This window comes from Gopherus evgoodei, unplaced genomic scaffold (assembly GCF_007399415.2).
Source record: "Gopherus evgoodei ecotype Sinaloan lineage unplaced genomic scaffold, rGopEvg1_v1.p scaffold_34_arrow_ctg1, whole genome shotgun sequence".
NCBI classification, from domain to species: Eukaryota; Metazoa; Chordata; order Testudines; family Testudinidae; genus Gopherus; species Gopherus evgoodei.
The window spans coordinates 1,430,972-1,456,786 of record NW_022060016.1 but is presented as its reverse complement, the minus strand read 5'-3'; the positions used below and the strand labels follow the sequence as shown (position 1 = coordinate 1,456,786).

The following is a 25,815-nucleotide window of genomic DNA, read 5'->3' as shown; positions in this document are numbered from 1 at the left end:
TACTGAACGAGGTGCAGAATGTTGCCCACAAGTTCAACGAGTCCTGCCACTGAAACCCTGTCGCTGCCCTGCTGCCCCGTGACCAGACACCCACAGAACTGAAATGGGCGAGGAGGGAGAAAGGCTGGGTGGGACCTTATATACTTTTAAGTATTGTATTTGTTACATACCAGGAGAAGATCCTGGCTCATGACTGGCTGGAAAACAATCACATGATGTAGCTTTCTCCTGCCTCACCTTCTCAGGTCAAAGTCAACCCCTCAGATTGCATCTGTGAGTTAACGGAGCCTGCCAGCCTCCTCAGAGATTTACCAGCCTGGCTAATTTCCTCTCCTTTAAGAAATTAAGGCCTAACATTTTCGAAAGGGACTCGCGATCAGCGCTGGTCGAAGCATGGCCAGTTTCGTGGCTTTGTTATCGCTGATTTGCAAACTCACTCTGAAGCTAGGGGACAGCATTGTTGGATTTCCAAACTGCTGAATTTTCAAAACTCGTGATTCTGAAATTTCCAGTAGCTTTCAACAGTTTCATGCAGACAGCGTTGGTTTCTGCTCACTAGTAAGAGAACATAGCTGGTTTCTGCTCACTAGTGAGAGAAATTCAACCCTGTGTAGAAGGAGCGCACGGCTACCCAGGGGGTGAATTTCACTCCAGCAGAAGAAATTCTACATTCGTATTTTAAGGTGCAATCTGCCGTCCCTGGCTGCAGCAGTGTTACAGGATGTGTGTCTTATTTATGTAATTTATTTTCAGTCCCTGGAATCAGCAGGGTAATTATTGAAACTGGAGTTTGATTAGATATTTATTTATTCATGGTTCATCGTCTATGACTTAGATCATCTGTTAAGAGAGACTTTCCGTCCGACATGGTGCAATGAGCCGACTTGCGTGTACACATGCAATACTGCCCTCTGCAGTGGGAGGATTGAGAACTGCTCAGACATGTGTCATGTGCCCTGTACTACTAATGGTTTTTTTTTTTAAATAATTATTTATTATGTGAGTGGCAGGGAGCTTGTGATTTCAGAATGGGGGGGAGAATCTGAGCTCTCTGCACTGTACCATTTTGAGTGATGATGGCAGGCACTCACTTGGTCCTTGAGCCTTTCCTATCACTGTGCTGTGCCTTATGTCAGTGTTAATAAAAAGGCTGGTTAAAAAATAAAAAAAGCCCACATACTTCTTGTCATCTGCTTGGGCCGGGCTGGGAGAACAGCTCCATTTGCATCACTCTTGGGGCTTTCAAACGCCGTCCCAAAAGCAGCTGCTGAAGGAAAGGACACGGGGCAGCTTTGAATAAGACATGGTTGTACAGCCACGGATCAACCCCTCAACCTCTGGGTCTTGCTGTGCTAGAGCAAGGCCCAGTCACCGGGCTCAAACCCATGAATTTAACAGCACAAGGCCGCGGCAATGTAGCCAAGGCTACAGCCACCATGGGACGGGGACAGGGCGCCGCCAAGAGCGAACACAGATTCCACTCCTAAGAGGGCTCTGGTTTCATTAATGATCTACTGCTCAACCTTGGCTGCTGGGATCCGTCCAGAGAAGCACAGGCCTGGGACTCTGGTACAATCTCGACTTGACGTAGCGCCCAGGTTCTCTCTCCTCAACCGGGGAATTCCTCCCGGCTCCGGCGCCGTTTTGCTTTCACTTCCCTTTTCATCCCCTCTGAACCCAGGGAGAGTTAATGACAGCCTCATGGCAGAGCCCCCTGAATGCAGCAGGGTTGAAGACAACAAAACAACCTGTGGAAACGGACCCAGTGTTACATGTATTATGGTAGCACCCCCCGTGGCTCCAAGATCAAGGTGCTGCACAGACCCAGGGAGAGAGACAAAGAGCGTCCAGTGGACAAAGCAGGATTATCATCATCCCCACGTTACAGGAAACGGTGGGGAAACTGAGGCCCAGGGAGGGAAAGCGACTTGCCCAGAGTTATGCTGAGAGCCAGGAACTGAACCCAGGCATCCGGAACAGCAGCCTGCTGCGTTACCATATCCTCGCAATGGCAGGGTGACCAGATGTCCCGATTTTATAGGGACAGTCCTGATTTTTGGGTCTTTTTCTTATACAGGCTCCTGTTACCCCCCACACTCATCCTGATTTTTCACATTTGCTGTCTGGTCACCCTAAGCGATGGCCTTCCACACAAGCAAGCACAGCAGACCAGTTTCCCATAGTTCTAGCCTTGCAAACTCTCATCTCATTCAGGGGTATCCTTAAACCCCCAGCTCCTGGAGTCCCAGATTCACCTGGCACAGTCTCTGCTGAGACGGGAGGGAAGGAATAAGATACACATGTCCTGCTGAGACACTTGGCTAATGTAGCCTTAGCCACCTGCGAAGAGATATGTGGGTCCTTGAAGGCAGGTGCGGTGGGGCAGACCCTGAGTTCCTGGGTTCCATCCCCAGGGCATTCGGGGGATTGGCCACAGCCTCTTGTGGGAGCTCAGGCATGACTGTGTAGGGTCTCTCCGTGCCTCGACTTGCACAAAGTCAGACCCGGCCGCAGGCCAGCGACACGAAGAGAACCCAGGTGTCCTGCCTCCCAAGCCAGGGTCCGGGCACGAGGCCCACAGAAGCTGGTAGCAAAGCACCTTGTGTAAGCCACACACCTGGGTATGGTGTTGTGTCCCATCTAGCGGCACCAAGACCACTTAGAGAGAGAGCAAGCGAGGCTGCTGCACAGCGTTAGCTAAGCGCCACGTGGCTTTGAGCTCATACACTAAGCTCCAGGGGTCCCAGGTTCGATCCTATCAATGTTACGCTTGCTCAGGTTACGGATTCTGGCTCTGCTGTTCCCTCCTTTCCTCCGGACTCGCTCTGCTTAGCCACATCGGACTCCCCTCTAAGCTACTCAGCAGCCAGTAATCCCCGCCAGCAGGGCCCAACGAAGGCAATGCAGGGCCCATGACACACCCCACATGTGAGTGGCCCCCGTCCCCTCTCCTATCCTTGGGATTGCAGCAGCTAATTTCAGGCTCAGGCAGGACACGGTCAAGGTTTTCCCACACCGAGGGCTGGGCGCATCCTTGTAAAAAAACCACCATCCTGATCTCCCCATGCAGCCCCTGCCCTGCCCTGCCCCAGGGCCTCCAGCCCCACTGGGCTTTGCTAACATGCTCTCAAGTTGCTGGAATCTCCCAAGCGGCTCCAGACCACCAGGAGCCTCGGCCTCTCCATAAAGCCCCAACCTGCACCCTGTAAACCGGTGGGGTTGACTCACCGGCCAGCACTTCTGCAGCACTCCCAGACTTTTCAGGAGCTTTTCTCTGGGGATGGGTTTATTTCTCCAAATCAGAACAGCTCCATGTAAGCAAGGTGGGGCGGCCGAGTGGCCTTTGCTCCCAGTCCCCTGAGCTGTTCCTAGGCCTCTTACTCAAGACCCATCACCTGGGAAGCCACTAATTAGTCCCAGGTGGTGGTGAGGGGCTAAGCCCCGCCCCACCCTGCAAGGCTCCTCCCACCTGAAGGACTTTTGCAGGGGTTTGCAGGACTGACAGCCCCTATAGACAAAGACAGGGCTATTCTCCCAAGGAAACAGACACCCCCAGAGATTTTACTGTGAGGGGGGTCGATTTTCACAGTTAGTAGCGACTAGCCGCCCTGGGGTGACCAGACAGCAAATGTGAAAAATCAGGACGGGGGTGGGGGTAATAGGAGCCTAGATAAGAAAACCCCCAAATACTGGGACTATCCCTATAAAATTGGGACATCTGGTCACCCTAAGCCGCCCTGTGTACCCCCTGTCGAGGGCTTGCTCAAAGTCACTGCTGGAAAAGCGAGGCCTGGAACCAGCGACACCAGAGAGCCAGGCCAGCATCCCAATCGCCAGGCTGCTCTCCTCACATGCAGAAGGGCTTCAAAAATCAGTTAATGAGTAACACCACCTCCCTCCTCTGTCCCCGCTATTCCCAAGGGAAAACCAGGTCCCAGCAGAGAGCATTAGGCTGGATTTTACAAAGGGACATAGGCACAGAAAGCAGCTAGGCGCTTCACAGGGATCCCCCTAGGCACCCCCCGATGTCCTTAGGAGCCCACCTGCGTGCAGAGATCGGGCCCCAAGTTTCGTCCACTTGGCTCTGGAAAGGGTCCAGGGTCTCCGGGCGGGGAGCCGATCTTGCAGATGTCTGCAGAGCTGCCTGGAGAAGGCCACATCCTTGGAAACAAGCTTGGCTGGAAGCAGATGAAAGGCTCAGTCTCCCTCCTCCCCACTCGGTTCGGGGCCGTGACTCAAGGGGGATGGTTGCCCTGGGGAAAGCACACACCTGTCACTGCCACCGACATGGGGGAGCTTGTCATTTGTCGTTCCAGCTGGTCGGGGTGGGGGGAAGGGGAACTGCTCTCCCTCCCGCTGGGGGGTGAAAATGGAACCCCGGCATCTTAGGGCTGCAGGGAAGGCAAATGGCAGCGACTTGGGGGGTCCCTGGAACAGCCCTGTGCTGGAGCCAGGGGATTGTGTTGCTCATTTCCGCTTGGCCTTACAAACAGGGAAACTGAGGCACAGAGCGAGTGAAATGACTTGCCCAAGGTTGCGCGGCACAACCAGGAGCAGAACCCAGGCGTCCTGACTGGAGGGACGGACTGGGAGTCAGGACGCCTGGGTTCTCTTCCCTGCTCTGGGAGGGGTTAGAGCAAGGGGAGGCCGGCGGCAGGACTCCTGGGTTCTACTGCTAGTGATATCTCATGGTTACAGCACAACCAGTTTGGGGAGTCAGGACTCCTGGATGACCTCCCCCCTCAGTTTCCCTAGCTATAAAATAGGGGGAGGACAGTAAAGGACATTGGGGGGCAGCAGTGAGTGACTCCACCTTTCCAGGGGCAGCAGCCCCCACTCCAGTTAGCTGCCACCCCCTCCCCCCCAGGTGCCCGCGTGAGGCCTCAGCTGGGGGAGCTTCCTTGGCAGGACACATCATGCTCCACTGTGCCACCAGCTTTCCCTTTTCCCACCCTTATTGCCCCGCCCCCAGCAGGGCCCCAGCCTCGGAAGGGGGGTGTCTATAAACGAGAACTGCTGTGGCGGCTCCCCCATCGGCACCGGGACGATGCCACTGCTCACACCCTGCTCCTCCTTCCCCTGCTCCTGGCCTCGTCCTGGGCCCAGTGCCCGGCGCCGGCGGACCTGAAGAACGCCGACGGGAGCAAGATCTGTGCCCAGCTGTACAGTGACGACAACCCCTACTATGCCCAATGCTGCAGGTTCAGCCCGGCGTCGACATACCCACATACCCTTCGGTTGGAACAACAAGGTCTCCTCCCTGGTGGTGGCGCCGCGGTGCGAGCTCAGCATCTGGTCCAGGACGGGCAAGGAAGGCTACAGCCACAAGTTCAACGGTGGGGTGGTGTATCGGCTGCAGGAGATCAAGAAGGGGCTCCTGGGGGACTGGGACAACTCCATCTCTGCCTACTACCTTTGAAACTGAGGTGAGGCCAGGGGAGAAGCAGTGAGACCAGGCCTCCAGCTGGGCCCAACCTTTATCCCACCACTGACACCAAACCTTCCGCCGGACCAAGCCTTTATCCCACCACCAGCACCAAGCCTTCCACTGGGCCAAGCCTTTATCCCACCGCCGACATCAAATCTTCTGCTGGATCAAGCCTTTATCCCACCGCTGACACCAAACCTTCCACCGGGCCAAGCCTTTATCCCACCACCGGCACCAAGCCTTCCACTGGGCCAAGCCTTTATCCCACCACCGACATCAAATCTTCTGCTGGACCAAGCCTTTATCCCACCGCTGACACCAAACCTTCCGCCGGACCAAGCCTTTATCCCACCACCGGCACCAAGCCTTCCACTGGGCCAAGCCTTTATCCCACCGCTGACACCAAACCTTCCACTGGGCCAAGCCTTTATCCCACTGCCGACATCAAATCTTCTGCTAGACCAAGCCTTTATCCCACCACTAGCACCAAACCTTCCACCGGGCCAAGCCTTTATCCCACCGCCGACATCAAATCTTCTGCTGGACCAAGCCTTTATCCCAGCGCCGACATCAAATCTTCCACTAGACCAAGCCTTTATCCCACCGCCGACATCAAATCTTCTGCTGGACCAAGCCTTTATCCCACTTCTGACACCAAACCTTCCACCAGGCCAAGCCTTTATCCCACCGCCGCCATCAAATCTTCCGCTGGACCAAGCCTTTATCCCACCGCCACCATCAAATCTTCCGCTGGACCAAGCCTTTATCCCACCACTGACTCCAGATGGACCAATCCTTAATCCCACTGCTCACAGCAAACCTCTAACCAGGCAAACTGCATCCCTGAATGCTTCGGTATTCAGTGCCCACACACCACCATGCTATTCACCCCCAGGAACAGCTCTCCCACAGCGCCTGAGTGATTGCTGCCAGCTCACAGCACCATGGGTTCGTGCCCACTCTGGGGCTGAGGTTTCTGGAATGGCTTTAGCCCAGCTTTTGCAGCTGTGCTGTTTGTCTGAAACCTGGGTGACTTTCCGGCAAGAACACGCCACTGGAAAAGCATCTCAACATCAGGGAGCTGTGCAAAGCAGCTGGTAAATTCCCCTTTAAATATCAAACTCCCTGGGAGGTGGGGGGGGGGGGGGCTGTGTTAATCTGAACTTTATCCAGCACCTACCATGTTCTCGGTGGTACCAAATAACCATCAGCTGATATTAACAAATAGCTCACAAGCTTCAGCTTTTAGCGGGTCCGAGCGACCTAATTCAGCATCCATAGCAGCCAGAGAGGTTCAACGCTCTGCTTAATACTTCCAGGTGGCTGTAATCTTCGAGCACGCAGGGCTAGCTTGGTTTTACCCCCTAGATCCAATTCTCATCAAACCCTCTCCCCCACCCCTGGGCTTTTACCACGCCTTCCCCTGCAATAAACATAACTGTGCTGGCAAGACAATACTAGTAATTGCAAGCTATTCCAGCACCAGGGAGAGGGGTAGCACGATCCCCATTTCACACATTGGGGAAACTGAGGCACAGAGCGACTCAGGCCAGGTCTGCAGGGGGAAATGTTGGCAATGCCGGTGAGGAGAGTGGTGGCTGGGTGAGATTTCTACAGTGGCAAAGGCTCTCATGTCCACGCAGTGCTATCAACATAAATGCCCTTTTACCGGGTGTGAGGGGATCCCTGGAGTGAATCAAGCTGAGTCTGCAGGTAGGGTGACCAGACAGCAAGTGTGAAAAATTGGGACGGGGATGAGGAGTAATAGGAACCTATATAGGAAAAAGCCCCAAATATCAGGACTGTCCCTATAAAATCAGGACTTCTGGTCACGCTATCTCCAGGCAAGGTTGAGCAATTCCCCTGGGGTGGCCTTGTGCAGGTGAGCAGGGCCGGCTTTAACAAGTGCAGGGCCTGATCCGTACTCACCCGGCGGCGCTCTGGGTCTCCGGCGGCACTTTGGCAGTGGGTCCTTCCCTCGCTCCGGGTCTTCCGCATCACTCAGGGACCCGCTGCCGAAATGCAGCCGAAGACCCCCTTAGCGAGTGAAGGTCCCGCCACTGAAATGCCGCTGAAGACCCCCGGAGAGCTGCCAGGTGAGTAAAAATTAAAAAGGCACTGGTGTGGGGCCCGAATCGGGAGAAACAGGTGAATCAGCCTAAAGCCGGCCCTGCAGCTGAGTCACTGCATTGTAGCTTCCTTGCTGGACAATGGCTGTTCGACAGCCGCCCGGGCGTTGGTTACTTTCCTTGTTCGCATCTCTGGGGGTTTAATATCTGGGCGATTCCCCAGCTAGCGGCATATTTTAGTGACGATCATACTGCACAAGCTCATAACTTCATAGGCACTGCTGAGATACGTATTGAGAGAGAACCGTGGCTTTCAGCAGAGCGTAACCTTCCCGCGATACCTCCCAAGGCCTGCTTTAGATCAGGGTAGGCAACCTACGGCCCGGGTGCCGAAGGCGGCACAGAAGCTGGTTTTCAGTGGCACTCACGCCGCCCGGGTCCTGGCCACCGGTCCGGGGGGCTCTGCATTTTAATTTAATTTTAAATGAAGCTTCTTAAACATTTTGAAAAAACCTTATTTACTTTACACACAACAGAAGTTTAGTTCTATATTATAGACTGTCTAAAAATGTTGAAATTATTACCGGCAGGGAAACCTTAAATCAGAGTGAATGAATGAAGACTCAACACAGCACTTCTGAAAGGTTGCCAAGCTCTGGTAGTGAAATATCACAATTATCTATAAATGATGAATCCGGGGTTTATAGGGCGCTCCCCTGAGGTACAGAGTGTCACACCGGGGTAGCTGATTTCACTTCGGGAACTGAGACTAGCTCTGTCTGCTCTGGCTGGCTTCCGCTGGTATAAGAAATTGAGCTTGGGAGCCCAAACCACTGGACACCTGGGGCAGGGGCTGTTTATACAGGAATCCTTAACCAGCTGCTCAGATGCAGCCGTCTCTGCGGTGGGGCGTGGCAGCTGTTCACACAGGGATCTGCCACCTGACACTGGGATGCAGGCACAGCAGCAGTTAGCACAGGGATCCCTTGCCTGGAGTTGAGATGCAGCTGCCTCCGGGGTGGAGCACAGCAGCTGTTTATACAGGGAACCCTAGCCCGATGCTAGGTAGCACTCAATAAACACTGGCTTTGGTATACCACAGGGGAAGCAGCAACGGGGGCTGAGGCCAAGAAGACAGGCTGCAGGATCACAGGAAGCACCAGAAATTCTTTAATGCCACTGCTCAGGTCCCATCTTGAATGCAGCCTCACAGCTCCCCTGCAAGTATCACCCCATTGGGCAACCGGGGAAACTGAGGCACAGACCTGGCATGCCTTGACTCAGTGTCATAGACAGAAGTGCAAACCAGGAAGGTTAACCACTAGACCCCACTCCCCTCCCAGAGCTGGGAACAGAACCCAGAAGTACTGGCTCCCAGACTGCCTCACCCCGACTCTAACTACTAGACCCCACACCCTTCTCAGAGCTGGGAATAGCACCAAGGAGTCCTGACACCCACCCCACACCCCCTGTTCTAATCCACTAGACCCCACACCCTTCCCAGAGCTGGGGATAGAACCCAGGAGTCCTGGCTCCCAAACCCCTGCTCTAACCACTAGACCCCACTTCCCTTCCAGATCTAGGCCTGGAACCCAGGAGGCCTGGCTCCCAGACTGTCCCACCAGCGCCCTAACCACTAGACCCCCCTCCCCTCCCAGAGCTGGGCACAGAACCCAGGAGTCCTGGCTCCCAGAGCCCTGCGACAAGACTGACCTGACAGCCTCACCCAGCCCCAGCTTTGCCCCCAGGGCACAGAGAGGGGGCAGGGGTCTCCGCTCCCAGTGAATCCAGCACCGGCTTTTGCCGGGGAACAGAAACCAAACTGCTTCCTCCCCCGCCCCCTGGCTGCCAGCCCGTCCGTCAGTCCCGGAGCTGCACAGAGACGCTGCTGTCCGTCGCTCTGGTGCGGCGGAGCCCGCCCGGCGTCTCGGCGTCCAAGGTCTGGTGCTGGAAATGGACGTAGCGCACTCCCGGGCCATAGCCATGGAAAACGTGGGAAACCTTCGAAAGAGAAACCATCAGGACCTGAACCCACGGCCCAAAGAGACACCGAGCCCGACCCAGCGTCTTCCCCACCCCTGGCACCCCTTTGTAGTCCCCGTCTCCCTCTGCCCTCAGCCACCCACTGCACTGGCATGCCTCAGTTTCCCTCAAGTTGTGGGCCTGCCTCAGTGGGTCCTTGGCATGCTAAGGAGACTGGGGCCTAGCCCAGACATTGTGTATCCAAGTCACCCCTACCCCTGCTACTCCTGAGCTGTCTCGCCCCCCTCCCTTCCCAGAGGGGGCACATCTCTCTTACATGGCACCAGTTCTTCTTCTCTTGGGATGCCCCGTGCTCGGGGCCCTGGTGGTGGAATTCCCGCAGGGGCGTCTGCCCATCGGCGGCCAGCAGCCGGACATGCAGCTGGTACACGCTCTCGGCCAGCTGGCTATCTTCATACCTGCACCAGAACAGAGGGCAAGTAACAGCAGCCATCCCGCCCCACCCCGCTGCCAAAATCTGGGGTGAATCATGGAGGTTGGTCCCCGTTAGCGGGAGGGAATGAAGGTCAGGAGGGGGGTGGTATAAGGGAAGCTCAAAAAATCCCATTTCTCTCTGGAAAATAGTAACAATGCAAAGCCGCAGCTGTGACCCAGAGGGGGACAGTATCATGAGCCTCATTTTACAGGCAAAGCCTAGGCTAGAGGGAGGCAGGACTCCTGGGTTCTGTCCCCAGTTCCGGCGGGGGGTGGGGGGGGTCTAGTGGTTAGTGGTGAGGGGAGTCAGGACTCCTGGGTTCTCCCCCCAGCTATGGGAGGGAAGCAGAGTCTAGTGGTTACAGCAGAGAGGATGGAGAGCCAGGACTCCCAAATTATCACAGATGGGGAAACTGAGGCACAAGAGAAGGGACAGGCGCCCAAGAGGCAGAGCCAGGAATGGAACCCAGGTGGCCTGATTCTCAGCCGAGTGCCACCCCAACTGCCCTACGGTCCTTCCTGCCCCATAGCCCGGACGTGGCTCTGCGCAGGGCGTGGGAAAGGACGATGCGCCCCCTTCAGCCCAACCAAGGCACTGCACCGCGGTGCCCCACACCCTGGCCAGCACCCCCATGGGATCCAAGACAGGGCTCGTATCTGGCCCTGGTGAGCTGGACCAGGTACCAGGGGAGGGGAGATGTGGAGGCAGTGATTGGGACCCGCCCCCCGCGGCATTCAAAGAAGAGCCAGTACCAGTCCATGACGGTGATGTTCGGCTGGTAGGAATCCAGGAGCTCTTCCCACAGCCCCTCTGCCAGCAGGTCGACCCGCTGCTGTTTGACACACCAGCTGCAAAGAGGGGGAAGGAAAAGGATCAGGGAGGAGCGGAGCAGCTGGTAACCGCAGGGGGCAGGTGTACAGGGCAGGGGGCATCTTTCTGTTCTGTGTCTGTACAGCGCCTGGCGCAGTGGGGGCCTGGGCCACAACTGGGGTGCCAAGGTGCTACCGTAATACACCTAATAGCAACGACAACGTACAGCACCTGGTGCAATGGGTGCCTGGGCCACAACTGGGGCACCGAGGTGCTACCGTAATACACTTAATAGCAATGACAACGTACAGCGCCTGGCGCAGTGGAGGCCGAGTCTATAACTGGCATGCCTGGGTGCCATGGTAAGCCAGCTAATAAATAATACTCATAGTTCTTCATGGAGGCTGCTGGACTCAGACCCCCACCTCTGGTTCCCTCCTGTCGCCTCAAGACTGCACCACCCAGTGTTGCCACACAGGGCGATCTACACCTTGGCCTAACCTAGCCTGGGCGGTGCCACTGGCTAGGTGAGTAAAGCAACCAGCTCCAGAATTAGGCTTCCCCCCACCCCGCTCCCCTGGGGCTGCACTAGCCGGCCAGATGCATGCCCAGCTCCCTCTCTTCGGATCCAGCCCAGGGAGGCACGTGCCCAACGCGCCCGGATCTCCTGCTAGAGCTGTGCGGGCACAAGGGGGCGACATCAGGGCCATAAACCACGTTGATGGCCCAGTCATGAGTAGCCGCCTGATCCCCAGGCTGGCCCAGGACAGCTGCTCACCTGAAGCGCGGAGCCGCAGAGCCGGGCTTCGTGCTGCTCACCGGGGGAGGGAGCTCCTCGGTGCTAATGGCCCAGCCGCTGAAATCCCCTTGGGAGGGTTACAAGGAGGGTTAAATGCAGCGGAAAAAAGCCTCCCTGACAGCAAACAGGTCTGCAGAGCCAGGGGAGGCTTGTGCCAGGAGCCAGGAGCACAAGACATGCAGCTGGCTCTAGGGAGGACCAGCGCTTATACAGGGATGCCTCACCCAGAGCGGCGATGCAGCTAACGCTGGGGTGGGACGTGACAGCGATTTATACAGAGAGCTCTCACTCAGCGCTGCAATGCAGCTGATGCTGGGGTGAGACGTGGCAGCGGTTTATACAGAGAGCTCTCACTCAGAGCTGCGATGCAGCTGACTCTGGGGTGGGACATGGCAGCGGTTTATACAGAGAGCTCTAATTCAGAGCTGTGATGCAGCTGATGCTGGGGTGAGACGTGGCAGCGGTTTATACAGGGAGCCCTCGCCCAGCGCTGCAATGCAGCTGACTCTGGGGTGAGACATGGCAGTGGTTTATACAGGGAGCCCTTGCCCGGAGCTGTGATGCAGCTGACGCTGGGGTGGGACATGGCCGCAGTTTATACAGAGAGCTCTCACTCAGAGCTGCGATGCAGCTGACTCGGGGTGGGACATGGCAGTGGTCTATATAGGGATTCAGCTGCCCCCAGGGAAATCGAAGGGCACCCAACTTAGCCCTGTGGGGGAGCCCATGAAGCAGGGGTGAAGTACGCAGAGGCGGGTTTCCTGCCTGATGCTGCCCCTCCTGGGACACACAAGGCAGCTCCTAGCCCCCGGCTCTCCGGCAGGGCCAGGCCCAATGCCTATGCTGCTCAGTGCCCCATAGGAGGACAGAGGGGGAGGGGGGAACCAGCCCCACCCCAGGCTCCCTTTCCTTGCACTTACCCAAGGACTCCAGCGACCCCCGGGGGCTGTTGGGTGGCTGGCGGGGAGCTGGCTCTGAAATGTTCACACCTGATGTGGGGGGAGGGATGAAACACACAACATGGTCACCCCTCCAGCCTAAGCACGACATTCCCCCACCCAGCAGCCCCACGTCCCGGCTCTCTGCCCATCTTCCAGGGAGGCAGCGTGGCTCAGTGGTTAGCAGCGGAGTCAGGACGCCTGGCTTGTATCACAGAGTGGGGGCTAGTGGGGAGGGGCTGGGAGCCCGGACTTCTGGGTTCTCTGCGTGGCTTTGGCCAAGCCACTTTCCTGCTCGGTGCCTCCGTTTCCCCCCCACCCCCCGAGAGCAGCTGGGGAGGGTTCTGGAAGGTGCAATGGGGGAGAACTATTTGTAAGAGTAGGGTGGGGGTGGGGGGATGCTGATTCATCAAGCTGACGGATGCACCCGGGGCAATCCCGGGCAGCAGGCTGGGACTGGCATCGGAGCTAACCCCCTTTTCCTCCAGAGAGACGAGCTGGCGAGCTGGGACAGGCCCCTGAGCCTCCTTCCCTGTAGCAGAGACCTCCCCGGAGACGGGGCTGCCTTCGGGCCACGTGAATGAGGAGAGATGTTAGGGATCCCACAGCACATCCCAAACAGGGAATCGCATTGCCTGAGATGCAGCTGCCTCTGGGGTGGGGCACGGCAGCTGTTTATACAGGGATCCCTCAACTAGTGGCTGTCTCTGGGGTGGGACGTGGGGGACTTTGTACAAAATCCCTCACCCAGCACTGACAACCAGCTGCCTCTGGGGTGGGAGGTGGCAGCTGTTAACACAGGGATCCCTCGCCCAGCACTGGGATGCCACTGCCTCTGGAGTAGGGTGCAGTAGCAGGCTATCAACCGCACAGAAACACCACACACTGCAGCCACCTCTGGGGAGGAGCACAGCAGCGGTTGACAAAGAGAGCCCTCCCCAGTGCTGAGACGCAGTCACCTCTGGGGAGGGGCAGGGCTGCTGTTTACAGAGAGCCCTCCCCAGTGCTGAGACGCAGCCACCTCTGGGGAGGGGCAGGGCCGCTGTTTACAGAGAGCCCTCCCCAGTGCTCAGACGCAGCCACCTCTGGGGAGGGGCAGGGCCGCTGTTTACACAACAATCCCATGCCCCGGCACAGAGATGCGTCCATCTCTGGGGATGGACAGCTGTTGACCCAGGACCCCTCTGTCGTAGTGCGGGAAGGTAGCAGCACTGATTAACCCTTCCTGCGCTGCACGGTACTGGAGCAGCCCTGGGGCAAGTGCTGGAGTTTGGGTCAGTTACTGGAGTGAGCGAGGCAGGTGCCTGGCGTGCGGGCGGGGTAGGGGGCGCAGCTAGTCGGGCTCCCCAAGCTGCATTCCAGCCCACCCACACTTGGCTCTGGCCCAGCGGCCGGATAGGCCCCGGGGGGGGTGGAGGGTAACCAGACAGCAAATGTGAAAAATCAGGACGAGGTGGGGCAGGTAATAGGAGCCTAGATAAGAAAAAGACCCCAGAATCGGGACTGTCCCTATAAAATCGGGACATCTGGTCACCCTACAGGGGAGGGATCTGGGGGCCTTTCAAAATAGCTCCATGGGAGGGGAACTCCCCCAGCCCCCCGAGTCCTGCACAGACCCTCCACTCGCCAGGCATGCCCAGGGTTTATTAACCAGGGTGCCCCCCCCGGCTCATGCCCTTCCCTTACCCACCGCCCAGCCTGGGAGCTTTTCAGGGCCGGGACAGCGTACAGCACCCGGCACGCCAGGACCCTGGCTGTTACCACCGTACATATACCCCCCTCCCCCCAATTCCTCCCCAGCCCAGTTTCCCATCTCCCCCCGCCCTCCAAGCTGGGGCTGACTCAGCCAAGGGGCCAGCCCCCGCCCCTAGGGAGCAGGTGGGGGGGGCAGCTAGCATCGGTCGGTCGCGGCGGGACAGACGTTACCTTCGGGGTTAGGGCTCTGCAGCAGGTTCCTCTCGAAGGGTTTGCGCTCGCACAGGGCTTTCCAGTCGGGGTCCCTGGGCAGGGGGACCCCCCTGCGGCCCAGTTCCCAGGCCCCTTCGAACTGCTGCTGCCAGCTCCGCTCCTGGGCCCCGGGGGAGAGGGGCAGGGTCTGGGCCCGCAGCTGCTGGGACGCCATCCCGAGGGGTTGCAGGAGGGAGACTGGGGAGCTGGGATTCCTGCCCAGGGCGGGACGCGGCCAGGGTAGGGGAGGAGGAACAGGAAGGTTTGTGGGGCAACCGTGGGGAGGTGATGACACGGGCTGTGGGCAGGCGGGGCACGTACACACTTGTTGTGCAAGCCGCAAAGGCACAGCCCCAGGGAGAGCGCTCGGCTCTGCAGCGCCGGCTCTACCGGGGCCCCTCACTCCTGACCCACAGCCCCCTGCTAGCCCAGGCCCAGGCTCCCCAACTCGGCTGAGCCCTCAGTCCCAACACATGCACCCTTCCCAGAGCTGGGACAGGAACCCAGGAGTCCTAGCCCCTCCCCTCCTGCCCAGAGGTAGGAAGGGAAAGGCAGAGGGGGGTGCCGATCCGACCTGGGCCAACCCCAGCTCCGTGGGGGCAGGGCCCTGCACCCTCCACCAGGAAGTGGTTTGAAACAGACCAGATCAGGGATCAGAACCTGTCGGCCCAGCCCCGCAGAACAAAGGAAGCCAGGTGCCCGGACAAGCCGGGCCAGCGCCTCCCACTGTCTCTTCATTGACACTCCAGATTCCTGCGGCTGGCTGGGCCCCGGCAGCCACTCCCTCCCACGCAGACAAAGGGCCAGCAGCAGCATCCTTGTTTCTAGCAGCTTCCAGCCCGTTCCCCGAGAGATGCAGCCAGGGCTGGGGTGGAACATCACGGCTAACAGCAACGCCTCAGAGAGCTGAGGGTCGGCCTCACCATTTGAGCCTTCTCGCTAAGGGATTTCATGCAGCTGGCACGGGCACAACAGCAGGAGCTGGAATCACCCCCTCGGGGGGCCGCAGCACCAGAGTGGGGGTCCCGGCTTTGGGTCCCCCGCTGGACCCCTGCGGCAGCCACAGGGACTGGGCCACATACAGGAGGGCAGAGAGAGGGCCAGGCCCTGCTGGACTGAGCAGCCCCAGGGTTGATTTAACCCCCCGCTCTCTGTAGCCAGGGTGGTCAGCAGCCTTTCGAAGGGGGTGTCCCACCAGGCGAGGGGCTGAGCACAGGAGACCTGCCCCTCCTCCCAAGCAGGGGGAGAGAGGCCTGAGGGCCCCGTCCTGCCACAAAAGGGGGGCAGGTGGGGCTGGGGAATCCAGCTGGGAGCCCCATTGCTCCCCAGCAGGGGGGCCAGAGCCAGCGGGGACTCCACCCCCAGGGAAAGGGTGATGCAGGCCTGGAAGGGGTCTCGGCCAGCCCAGATCTAAGGGCTGCAGCTCCCACCGGCACTGACTGGAATTTGGGGGGTAGCAGAGAGGGGACGCCCTGCCTCTCTGAGTCTCCGGCACCTACAACCAGGCAGGAGGCCAAGTTAACCCCCCCCCCCGACCTTCGAGCACCTGCCTCCCACAGCCAAGGCCAACAGGGAGAAGGGAGTATAGGGGGACAAGGTGGGGGACGCTCAGAAGGACAAATGGGGCTTATACCCCTCCCCTCCACACCTAGTTCTAACACAGGGCCCCTCCCCTGCACAAAACCAGACATGGGAGACAAGGGGCGGGTGGGGTGAGTGTTTTAATCAGCACCTCGGCTCCTTAACAGCCCCCAGGACCACAACCCCCGTCCCAGCATCACAGAGTGGTGGAGGGAGGGGCACGCAAAGGGGGGGGGGGAGTGTTGAGAAATACCCCCTCCCCCATATAAATACATCAAAGCAAAGAAAAAGAAACCCATAGTCATTAAATACAAACCTAGAACAATCAACCTTGTGCAAAACCAGTCCCGTGGCAGGCGGGCGTATGTGTGCCCGTGTGTAGGCAGGCCAGCCCGAGCACATGACCCGGCATCAACAGGAGCTTCGTGGGGCTACCTGGCCCCTGGGCCACTGGCCACTTCCGGCCACACGGGCCCAACTGTTGAGGAATAGCCCAAGATTCGCCCCTGCCCAGCACCCGCCTGCAGACGCAATGGTTGTTGTGCGGGATGGGCCCGGGGGCCAGCCGGGATTCGAACCTGCACCCACTTTCCCCTGCACTCTGCTCCCCCCGCCAGGGGTGCCAGCTCACCCCCTGTAGCCAAGCCAGGGAGCCTGGGTGATGGGAGTGGGAAGGAGACAAGAGCCACCCACCCACGGGAGCACTAGGGAGGCGGGGTGCAGCTATTTAAACCACACCCACGGCACCCCCTGCTGGGATGCAGGTGCAACGGCCCCTGCCAGCCAGCCCCAGTGCCACAGAGCAGCACCTGCAGCCTGGGGGGGCATCAGTATGGCCCAGAGATAAAGCAGCCTGGGTCATTTTAATCAACACACACAAGGGGAGAGAAGCCCCCCAAGAATGGAACAAGCCCAGGGGATGTTCGCCAGAGCATTAGGAAGTCGGAGGGGAGGGAGAAATCTGCCTCTCACCGCCCCCAGATCCTCACAGCTGGAGGAAGGTGGCAGCTGTACCCTGAGTTAACCCGTGACGGCTCTGCTGGGAACTGACACCCTGGTGGGAGGAGTAGGGGGCAGGGAAAATTGGGATCCCACAGGATGGCAGTGCAGGGTGGTCAGAACACGCTGAGCTGGCGGCTACCAGCCAGCTGGCAAAGATCGGCCCCTCGGGGCTGCCCCGAAGACAGAGCCGTTACCTTGCGGGGGGGGAGGGGTTCCCATCCAGGCAGAAGGCTGCTGATGCCCCTCCGAAGGGGGCTGCTTTGGTCCCATCAGCTTCACAAGTTGCTGAGTAACTGGGGGGGGCAGGGTGTCCTCTCCCCCCAGCAAGTTAAAAGATGGAGCAGGCTGTCTGTGCTTCAAATGAGGAGTCTCTGCTGTAGTGTCGAGACCCTGCCAGGGGACCCCCGGCCCCCCCGGCTACCTGTACAGGTCCTTTGCAGCCCCAGGGAATAGGAACCGGGCAGGGGGCACTGTGGGCCGGGCCAGGCCGGAGCCGCCCGCAGCTGCTGCTTGGCTCTCCTGGTAGGAAGGGGGCGGAGTGGCGGCCTCTGGATTCCAACAGGGCTCAGCTGCTTCCGATGGGGGGGCCAGGCCCCTGGAGAGGACGAGAGGTGTCAGCGTGGGGGGCGCGGGCAGCACGGGCCCCCCCTGGGAGCCATAGACGGCCTCCTCGTAGGATGGGAGCGGCACCGGGCAGCTGTCGACTGTGCTCTCCTCGGACTCCTCCATGGGCTCGTACCACCTGCTCGGGGACGGGGAGACCTCGTCAAGTTCACGGCTGCACCCTGAGGCCCCAGACCTTCCCCCCCACCGCTGGGACCCCACCACAATGTAGGTAGGACCGCCATGACAACAGGGAGTAGTGGGGGTGGAGTGCAAGGAGTCTAGTGGTTAGAGCAGGGGGCTGGGAGCCAGGACTCCTGGGTTCTCTCCTGGGCTCTGGGAGGGGTGTGGGGGCTAGTGGTTAGAGCAAGGGGTTGGGAGCCAGGACTCTTGGGTTCTCTCCCAGGCTCTGAGAAGAGTGTGGGGGCTAGTGGTTAGCACAGGGGGTTGGGAGCCAGGACTCCTGGGTTCTCTCCCGGGCTCTGAGAAGAGTGTGGGGGCTAGTGGTTAGCACAGGGGGTTGGGAGCCAGGACTCCTGGGTTCTCTCCCGGGCTCTGAGAAGAGTGTGGGGGCTAGTGGTTAGCGCGGGGGGGCTGGGTGCCCTGGTCCTTACACTGACCCTGTGCAAGTCACTTCCTTTTTCGCTGGGCATCAGTTTCCCCAGCACCCTCTGTGCAGCCCCTTCCCCTGCAGTGTGGTGCCCCCTAGTCCTGCCCTGGGGTCAGCACTGACTGAACGGGCAAAGATGAGACAAGGCCAGAGGGTGAGTCAGACCCACGCACCCCAAAGGCTGGGCAGGAAGGGGAGAGACAGAGGGTGGAGGCTGGACCCCCCAGGGACATCAACCAATGGGAGAAGGGAGCACAGCTTTGTGCCTGCTCCCCCAGCACCATTGCTACAGCAAGGGCAGCCGTCCCACCCACCCCAGAAAGGCAGCAGAGCTCACCTCCAGCACCAGTAGCTACAGGGTTTCGGCCCCACCAGTACACACACCATGGCCACCAGCAGCAGGGCGGACGCCGTCACCGAGGCCGCAGCCACCATGGGGATGGAGGAGACAGCGATGACAGAGCCAGGGCGAGGCACCGGGGATCCTGGGTGGGGGGGGGAAGGTCAGCGTCATCCCACACAGCAGCTGGGATATTTCACAGCCACCTGCAACTCAGGGCAGCCAGATCTCAGGTACCAGCCCTCCAAACTCGAGCCTGATCCCCGAGATGCATTAAACAACAAGCAGCCAGAGGGACTCGAAACCCAGATGGGGGACGTGCGCCCTCCGGGCCCTAGATGGCACTCAGGTGCCAGGAAGCAGGTGCCTCCCACGGCACCTGGCAACACCAAGATCTGGGGGACCTTCACTGCAGAATCCAGCCAAGATGGGGGTCCCCCCTCTTGTGCCAGGCACTGCCCAGACCCAGAGTGAGACTCTGCTCTCCCCCACCCCCCAGTCTCACACAGATCAGTCTATTTAGACAAAAGGTGGGTGGGGAAACTGAGGCACAGGGCGAGGAAGTGACTTGTCCAAGGTCATCCAGCTGGCCAAGGGAATAGAAACCAGGTCTCCCACGTCCCAGCGCTCTATCCACGCAGCCTCTCTTTAGTTAATAGGTTAGTGGTCTGGAGCAGGGACAGCACCATGGGCTGGGGACTAACCAGGGGTGTTCTCACATGACTGACCATGGCTGGGTTTCACCCGCCTCATCCCAACCAGTGCCGGGCAAAAGGGAGCAAAGGCCACCCCCCCCAATTCCTGTGGCTGCCAGCGTCTCTCCTGGAACAGAGATGGGGATATCAGCGAGGGCAGGGGGTGAGGGAGCAGCTCAGGGGCAGATGGGGCAGCGATGGCTGGGGGGTCTCCTCTGTGCATCCACCATCCCCTCCTCCCCACCAGCACCCTTCCCGGCAGGCGTCACATGGGGTGCATGCCCCCCGTCATGGAGCAGGAGGAAGTTTCCACCGGCAGCGTCACACCCCCAGAAGAGGAACGTAACAGAGAGGAAATGCAGCCCAGCCTCAGGGAGCCACCCACGCACCGCAAGACACAACTTCCTGAGCGAAGGCAAAGGCGCGCCTGGGAGCGACCGCTGGCAAGTGCCTGTGTGGGTCCATCTACCCAGCCCCCCAGCAGCGAGTCTCAGAGCCCCACTCCAACCCGGCCTGGAGCTCCAACGCGAAATGCAGCCGTGCAGACATCACGGCTCAGACTCCAACGCCTAGGGAGGTGATGGGCCCGGGAGCCAGAGTTCCCGCCAGAGCCTGAATATGTCCCCAGCTCTGGTTAGTGCCCATCAGCCCAGGTTTAGAGACGTGACACAGTGGCGAAGGTGCTGGCCTGGGGCGAGTCACTCTAAGGCCCAGACTTTTCATGGGAGTTGGGCATTGAAGGACCTTGGTAAACCTGGGCCTCCATTCCCCAGCTGCAGAATGGGGCTAATACCTGGATTTTAGGCTTTGTCAGGCCCTCTTTTTATTCCGTGTCTGTACAGCACCTGGCACAATGGGGACCTGGGCCATGCGGGGTCCTCAGTGCTACCATAATACACCTAATAGCAATAAAAACGTACAGCGCCTGGCACAAGGGGGATCTAAGCCATGACATGGGGTCCTAGGCGCTACCGTAATACACCTAATAGCAATAAAAACATACAGTGCCTGCCACAAAGGGGACCTGGGCCACGTAGGGTCCTAGGTGCTACCGTAATACACCTAATAGCAATAAAAACGTACAGCGCCTGGCACAAGGGGGATCTAAGCCATGACATGGGGTCCTAGGCGCTACCGTAATACACCTAATAGCAATAAAAACATACAGTGCCTGCCACAAAGGGGACCTGGGCCACGTAGGGTCCTAGGTGCTACCGTAATACACCTAATAGCAATAAAAACGTACAGCGCCTGGCACAAAGGGGACCTGGGCTACGTAGGGTCCTAGGCGCTACCGTAATACACCTAATAGCAATAAAAACGTACAGCGCCTGGCACAAGGGGGATCTAAGCCATGACATGGGGTCCTAGGCTCTACCATAATACACCTAATAGCAATAAAAACATACAGCGCCTGGCACAATGGGATCCTGGGCCATGGATGGCAGCTCCTAGGCGCGACTGCAATATGCAATGATAACACAGACGAGGAAGCGGCACAGAGGTCATATTTCCCCCAGCACCCATTTCTCAGCACTAGGACAGCACCACATCTGCCTACGCTAGCAGCTGACGCCAGGCTGAGCAAACAGGCCCCGCGAGCTGCTGTGGGAGGCCCCAATAGGTACCACGTCTCTGGCAGAGGCCCTTGCCCATCGCAACATGAGAGGGACCGAAAGCCTGGGCGTGCACTGACCTGCCAGGGGCTTGCAGACGACCGGCTTCAGCATGCTCCACTGGCCGCCCTTGCAGACAGAGACCCCAGGGTGGCCGGCCAGGACGTAGCCGGCTTCGCAGAAATGCTGCACCATGGAGCCAGCCTTAAACACGCCGCTGCCCAGAGACAGCTTGCACACCGGGGACATGCACCTGTAGGTAGTGTGATCGGAGGGGTCCGGGAACTGGCAATCTGGAAGGGACGAACAGGCACATCGAGGGTTCAAATGGGGGAAAAGGGACCAGGAGCCCCTCAGTGGGGTAAGAAGCTAGTGAAGCATGATGCGGACTAGTGGTTAGAGCAGGGGGGTTGCTGGAAGCCAGAACGCCTGGGTTTTCCCCCCAGCTCTAGGCAGGAAGTGGGGTCCGGTGGGTAGAGCAAGGGGATGGGGCATCTCTCCCCGGCAGAGTCACTGGTGATCTATGATCTCTGTAGGATGGGGATCTCTTATCTCGGAGGGATGGCAAAGGGCAGCGTGCTGGTTTCTCTCTCTCCCCTCCCTCCAGACCCGTCTTTTTCCTCCCTCTTGCCCTTGGATCAACTCCCCTCACCCCAAATTTCCCCCAGGGCAGAAAGAGGTTAGATCCTGAGGAGCCGAGTCCCCCATGCTGCTCCTTGTGGCGTCTGGCTGCTCTGGGAAGGACACACGGACCAGCTGTCCCTGCTTCACTCCAGATTTCAGCCTGGCCTCAAGACCAGCATGGTGGGAGACTTCCTGGTTCCGTGGAAGGGATGGAGAAGTAGTGACTCATCAACAGCAAAATGCCCGCCGCCCACAAACCCGCAGCTAAGCTGGCTGGGCTTTTACGTTCCTCATCTCTGTCAACCTCTCTCCTGATGGCTCCCACCAGCACCAACTGTTGCACCTAACTTCAGCCAGCTACGGGCATCTTAGCTATCGGGCTGGTTAGATCTACTACGGGAGGGGTGGGAGACCAGCCCGTAGCCAGCCCAGCTCCCACCCCTCTATTCCTAGAGCTGTGGCACTGGGGACCAAGACAAGCGCTATGGGGCAGGCTGCAGAGATGGTCAGGAAATGGGTTTTTCCATCTGGAAATTTTAGATTTTTCAGCAAAAATTCAAGCACCCAAATATTTCAATTCTGAAATACTACTGCTGCACCTCATGGGAGTTGTAGTTCATGTGCCTCACGTGCCTCATTTTCTTCTATAGGCTGAGCTGCCTGATCGGACTACAACTCCCATGATACACCACAGCCAGGATTGCCCATAATTCACCACCTTGTGTCCAAGAACGGATGGCATGTTGCATCATGGGAAGCATAGTTTAACTGGCCTACAGAAGAGAAGAGGAGCAGGGGACACCCAGACTACAACTCCCATGAGGTCCCACAGCTGCCAAGCCAAAATATTCTGCTTCTCAGGTGCTCAGCTCTTCAGTTAAAAAAAAAAATCTAAGTTTTCCAGAGGGAAGCAGATTTTTTTTTTTTTGCCAAAAAATTGTCAAATACCCGATTGTCGAATACCCAATTTTCCATCAAAAACATTTTGATGGGAAGGTTTCATCAAGGAGGGGAGAGAAAGGCAGACGAGCGGGTTTGGAAAGCGAGAACCAGCCAGTACCTTTGCTCCTGAGGACAGCAGCAGAGCCGCAGAGCGCCGCGAAGAACAGAGCCGTGGAGAGGTAACCCGAGGGCCGGTGCAGCCTGGGACATCCCGGCACCTTCACCATCTCACTGGTAACCTCTGCCCAGAGCTGCAGAACCAGCTGCAACAAGCCAACACGTTACCATCCTGTATGACTTGAAAACCCATCTTACAAGTGAGCACCACCCCTCTCCCTCCCAGTACCAAGCTATGGGTTAGAACCCGGAGGGAGACACCCACTGGCTTTGGAGAAATGGGTTTAGTTCAGGGATGGGCAAACTACAGCCCGGGGCCGCATCCAGCCCTTCAGATGTTTTATTCTGGCCCTTGAGCACCTGCCAGGGAGTAGGGTCCGGGTTTTGCCCCACTCTTAGCATGATGCAGTTCCTGGAAGCAGCAGCATGGCCACCCTCCGGCTCCTACGCATAGGGGCAGCCAGGTGGCTCCATATGCTGCCGCCACCCCAAGCGCTGCCCCCACAGCTCCCATTGGCTGGCAACTGTGGCCAATGGGAGCTGCAGGAGTGGCACCTGCGGATGGGGCAGCGCAGAGCTGCCTGGCCATGCCTCTGCATAGGAGCCAGAGAGGGGACATGCTGCTGCTTCCAGGAGCTACTTGAGGCAAGGACCACCCAGAGCCTGCACCCCGACCCCCTCCATCACCCCAACCCCCTGCCCCAGCCCTGATCCCCCTCCCACCCTCTGAACTCCTCAGTCCTACTCTCCTTCACCCCAGGGCCTACATCATCATCCGTGGCCTTCGTGCCCCCATCCCCACGCCCATCCCAGTCCTCTCCCACATGCCTCATTGCTGGCCCTACTCCAGAGCCCGCATCCCCAGCCAGAGCCCTCACCCCCTCCCGCACCCCAACCCCCAATTTCGTGAGCATTCATGGCCCACCATACAATTTCCATACCCAGGTGTGGCCCTTGAGCCAAAAAGTTTGCCCACCCCTGGTTTAGAGGTTTATCAAAAATGCTTTAGATAAAATGGGCTTGATAACCACTGATCTCTAGCAGCTGGGGCTAGATTGGATGTAGGGGGACACCTGCACCCCCTATTCGCCAGGCTGTGGCCTGGGAAGAGTCACAGCTCCTTTCTCCGCAGCCTGGGGGGGGGGGGCAGGGAGCCCCCAGATCCCAAGCTGCTCGCTCTCCAAGCATCTCCCCTTTGGCTTGGCCACCCACCCGGCCTGCTGGCACTCTGAGACGCAGGGGAACGGGGGGGCAGCCATGGGCTTCACAGGTTATTGGCTTTCAAAGCGACCTGGAGCAGGAGGGACCCCCTGCCCAGATCCCCCCAAAAAGGACCTGGCCATGCCAGGAGCCACTTAGCATCAGTGCCAGAGTTAAGGGCAGGACTCAAGGGGCTCTCCCTGCCCCAGGCCAACAAAGGGTCTCAAGGGGGATCCAGCCAGCGATAACTGAAGCGATTCCCCCACCCCACTGTCAAGGGGCATCCACACACCCCAATATGCCCAGGGTCCAGGCCCAGGGGAGTGGAGGGGGGGTCAGGCATTTCTCTTCAAACGGGGAGAGACAGATCCCTGCACCTCTGGGGAAAGGGAGACAGTAAACCCCATCCCTGCGCCCCTGGAGACCCCACCCTCCATCCCGGGGTCCCTGCACCCCTGAAGATTCTTCCCGTCTCCAACTTCTGCACCCCGACCTCATCTGGGGTCCCCGTCTGCTCCCCCTAGGGCTCCTCGCCCCCCATGAGACCCCATCCCGGGGTCCCCGCACCCCTAGAGATTCTGCCCCCCTGCTCCAGCTGGGGTTCCTGCCTGCTCCCCATAGGGGTCCCCCCTCGCCCCCGGAGAGACCCCCCCTCACCGGGTCCTGGCGCTCCGGATCACGGCGGCCCCGTCTCCCCCCAGCCGGGGCGCTCGGGAGCCGGGGTCACCCCGCAGGGCGCTGGGCGAGTCCCCCCGGTGGCTCCAGCTCCGGCTCCAGGGCCCGGCAGGCAGCAGGGGCAATTTGCAAAGCGGAGCCGGCCCCGGCCCCGGCCCAGGGGCGGGTTTTAAAGCTGCCGGCTCCGCCCTAGGGGCCGGCTGGAAAATCCGAGTAGCGGGCGGGGGGGTAATTCCCAGCGCGAGTCAATTTCCTTCCCCCCCCCCCCGCCAGGCCGGTCACTGCACCCCCTGGGGCTGAGCCAGCCCCCTACTGCTCCCCCCGCCCGGTCACTGCACCCCCTGCACTCCCCCCGGCCTGAGCCAACCCCATACTGCCCCCCTAGCCAGTACACTGAACCCCCAGCCTGAATCAGCCCCCCCCAGCCTGAGCCAGCCCCCTACTGCCCCCCCAGCCCGCTCACTGCACCCCCTGTACCCCCTCGGCCTGAGCCAGCGCCATACTGCCCCCGCAGCCAGATCACTGCACCCCCTGTACCCCCTCGGCCTGAGCCAGCCCCCTACTGCCCCCCCAGCCCGCTCACTGCACCCCCTGCACTCCCCTCGGCCTGAGCCAACCCCATACTGCCCCCCTAGCCAGTACACTGAACCCCCAGCCTGAATCAGCCCCCCCCAGCCTGAGCCAGCCCCCTACTGCCCCCCCAGCCCGCTCACTGCACCCCCTGCACTCCCCTCGGCCTGAGCCAGCCCCCTACTGCCCCCCCAGCCCGCTCACTGCACCCCCTGCACTCCCCTCGGCCTGAGCCAGCCCCATACTGCCCCCCTAGCCAGTACACTGAACCCCCAGCCTGAATCAGCCCCCCCAGCCTGAGCCAGCCCCCTACTGCCCCCGCAGCCAGATCACTGCACCCCCTGTACCCCTCGGCCTGAGCCAGCCCCATACTGCCCCCCCCAGCCAGGTCACTGCACCCCCTGCACTCCCCTCGGCCTGAGCCAGCCCCATACTGCCCCCCCCAGCCCGCTCACTGCACCCCCTGCACTCCCCTCGGCCTGAGCCAGCCCCATACTGCCCCCCTCCAGGCAGGTCACTGCACCCCCTGCACTCCCCTCGGCCTGAGCCAGCCCCATACTGCCCCCCCCAGCCAGGTCACTGCACCCCCTCGGCCTGAGCCAGCCCCATACTGCCCCCCTAGCCAGTACACTGAACCCCCAGCCTGAATCAGCCCCCCCCGCCTGAGCCAGCCCCCTACTGCCCCCGCAGCCAGATCACTGCACCCCCTGTACCCCCTCGGCCTGAGCCAGCCCCATACTGCCCCCCCCCAGGCAGGTCACTGCACCCCCTGCACTCCCCTCGGCCTGAGC

General features: G+C 59.5%; 2 protein-coding genes across 3 annotated transcripts; both read right to left on the bottom strand.

Annotated features, from left to right (window-relative positions):
* Positions 1-9,002: 9,002 nt before the first annotated feature.
* Positions 9,003-14,860, bottom strand: NCCRP1 (NCCRP1, F-box associated domain containing). Its single transcript, XM_030544438.1, has 6 exons — positions 14,429-14,860; positions 12,485-12,553; positions 11,544-11,631; positions 10,708-10,803; positions 9,797-9,938; positions 9,003-9,498 (listed from the first exon to the last, which is right to left on the bottom strand). Exons 1-6 carry the CDS (start codon positions 14,622-14,624, stop codon positions 9,358-9,360), a joined length of 732 nt encoding a protein of 243 aa, XP_030400298.1. The 5' UTR covers positions 14,625-14,860; the 3' UTR covers positions 9,003-9,357.
* A 1,323-nt stretch (positions 14,861-16,183) lies between these two features.
* On the bottom strand, positions 16,184-24,526 carry LOC115641352 (sushi domain-containing protein 6-like). 2 transcript variants are annotated; one of them, XM_030544435.1, is made up of 5 exons: positions 24,437-24,526; positions 22,581-22,725; positions 20,977-21,189; positions 18,583-18,730; positions 16,184-17,774 (listed from the first exon to the last, which is right to left on the bottom strand). In XM_030544435.1, exons 2-5 carry the CDS (start codon positions 22,687-22,689, stop codon positions 17,450-17,452), a joined length of 795 nt encoding a protein of 264 aa, XP_030400295.1. In that variant the 5' UTR covers positions 22,690-22,725; positions 24,437-24,526; the 3' UTR covers positions 16,184-17,449. The 2 variants fall into 2 exon arrangements, with proteins under 2 accessions (XP_030400295.1, XP_030400296.1); XM_030544436.1 differs by having other exon boundaries at positions 22,581-22,713.
* Between the last annotated feature and the right edge of the window lie 1,289 nt (positions 24,527-25,815).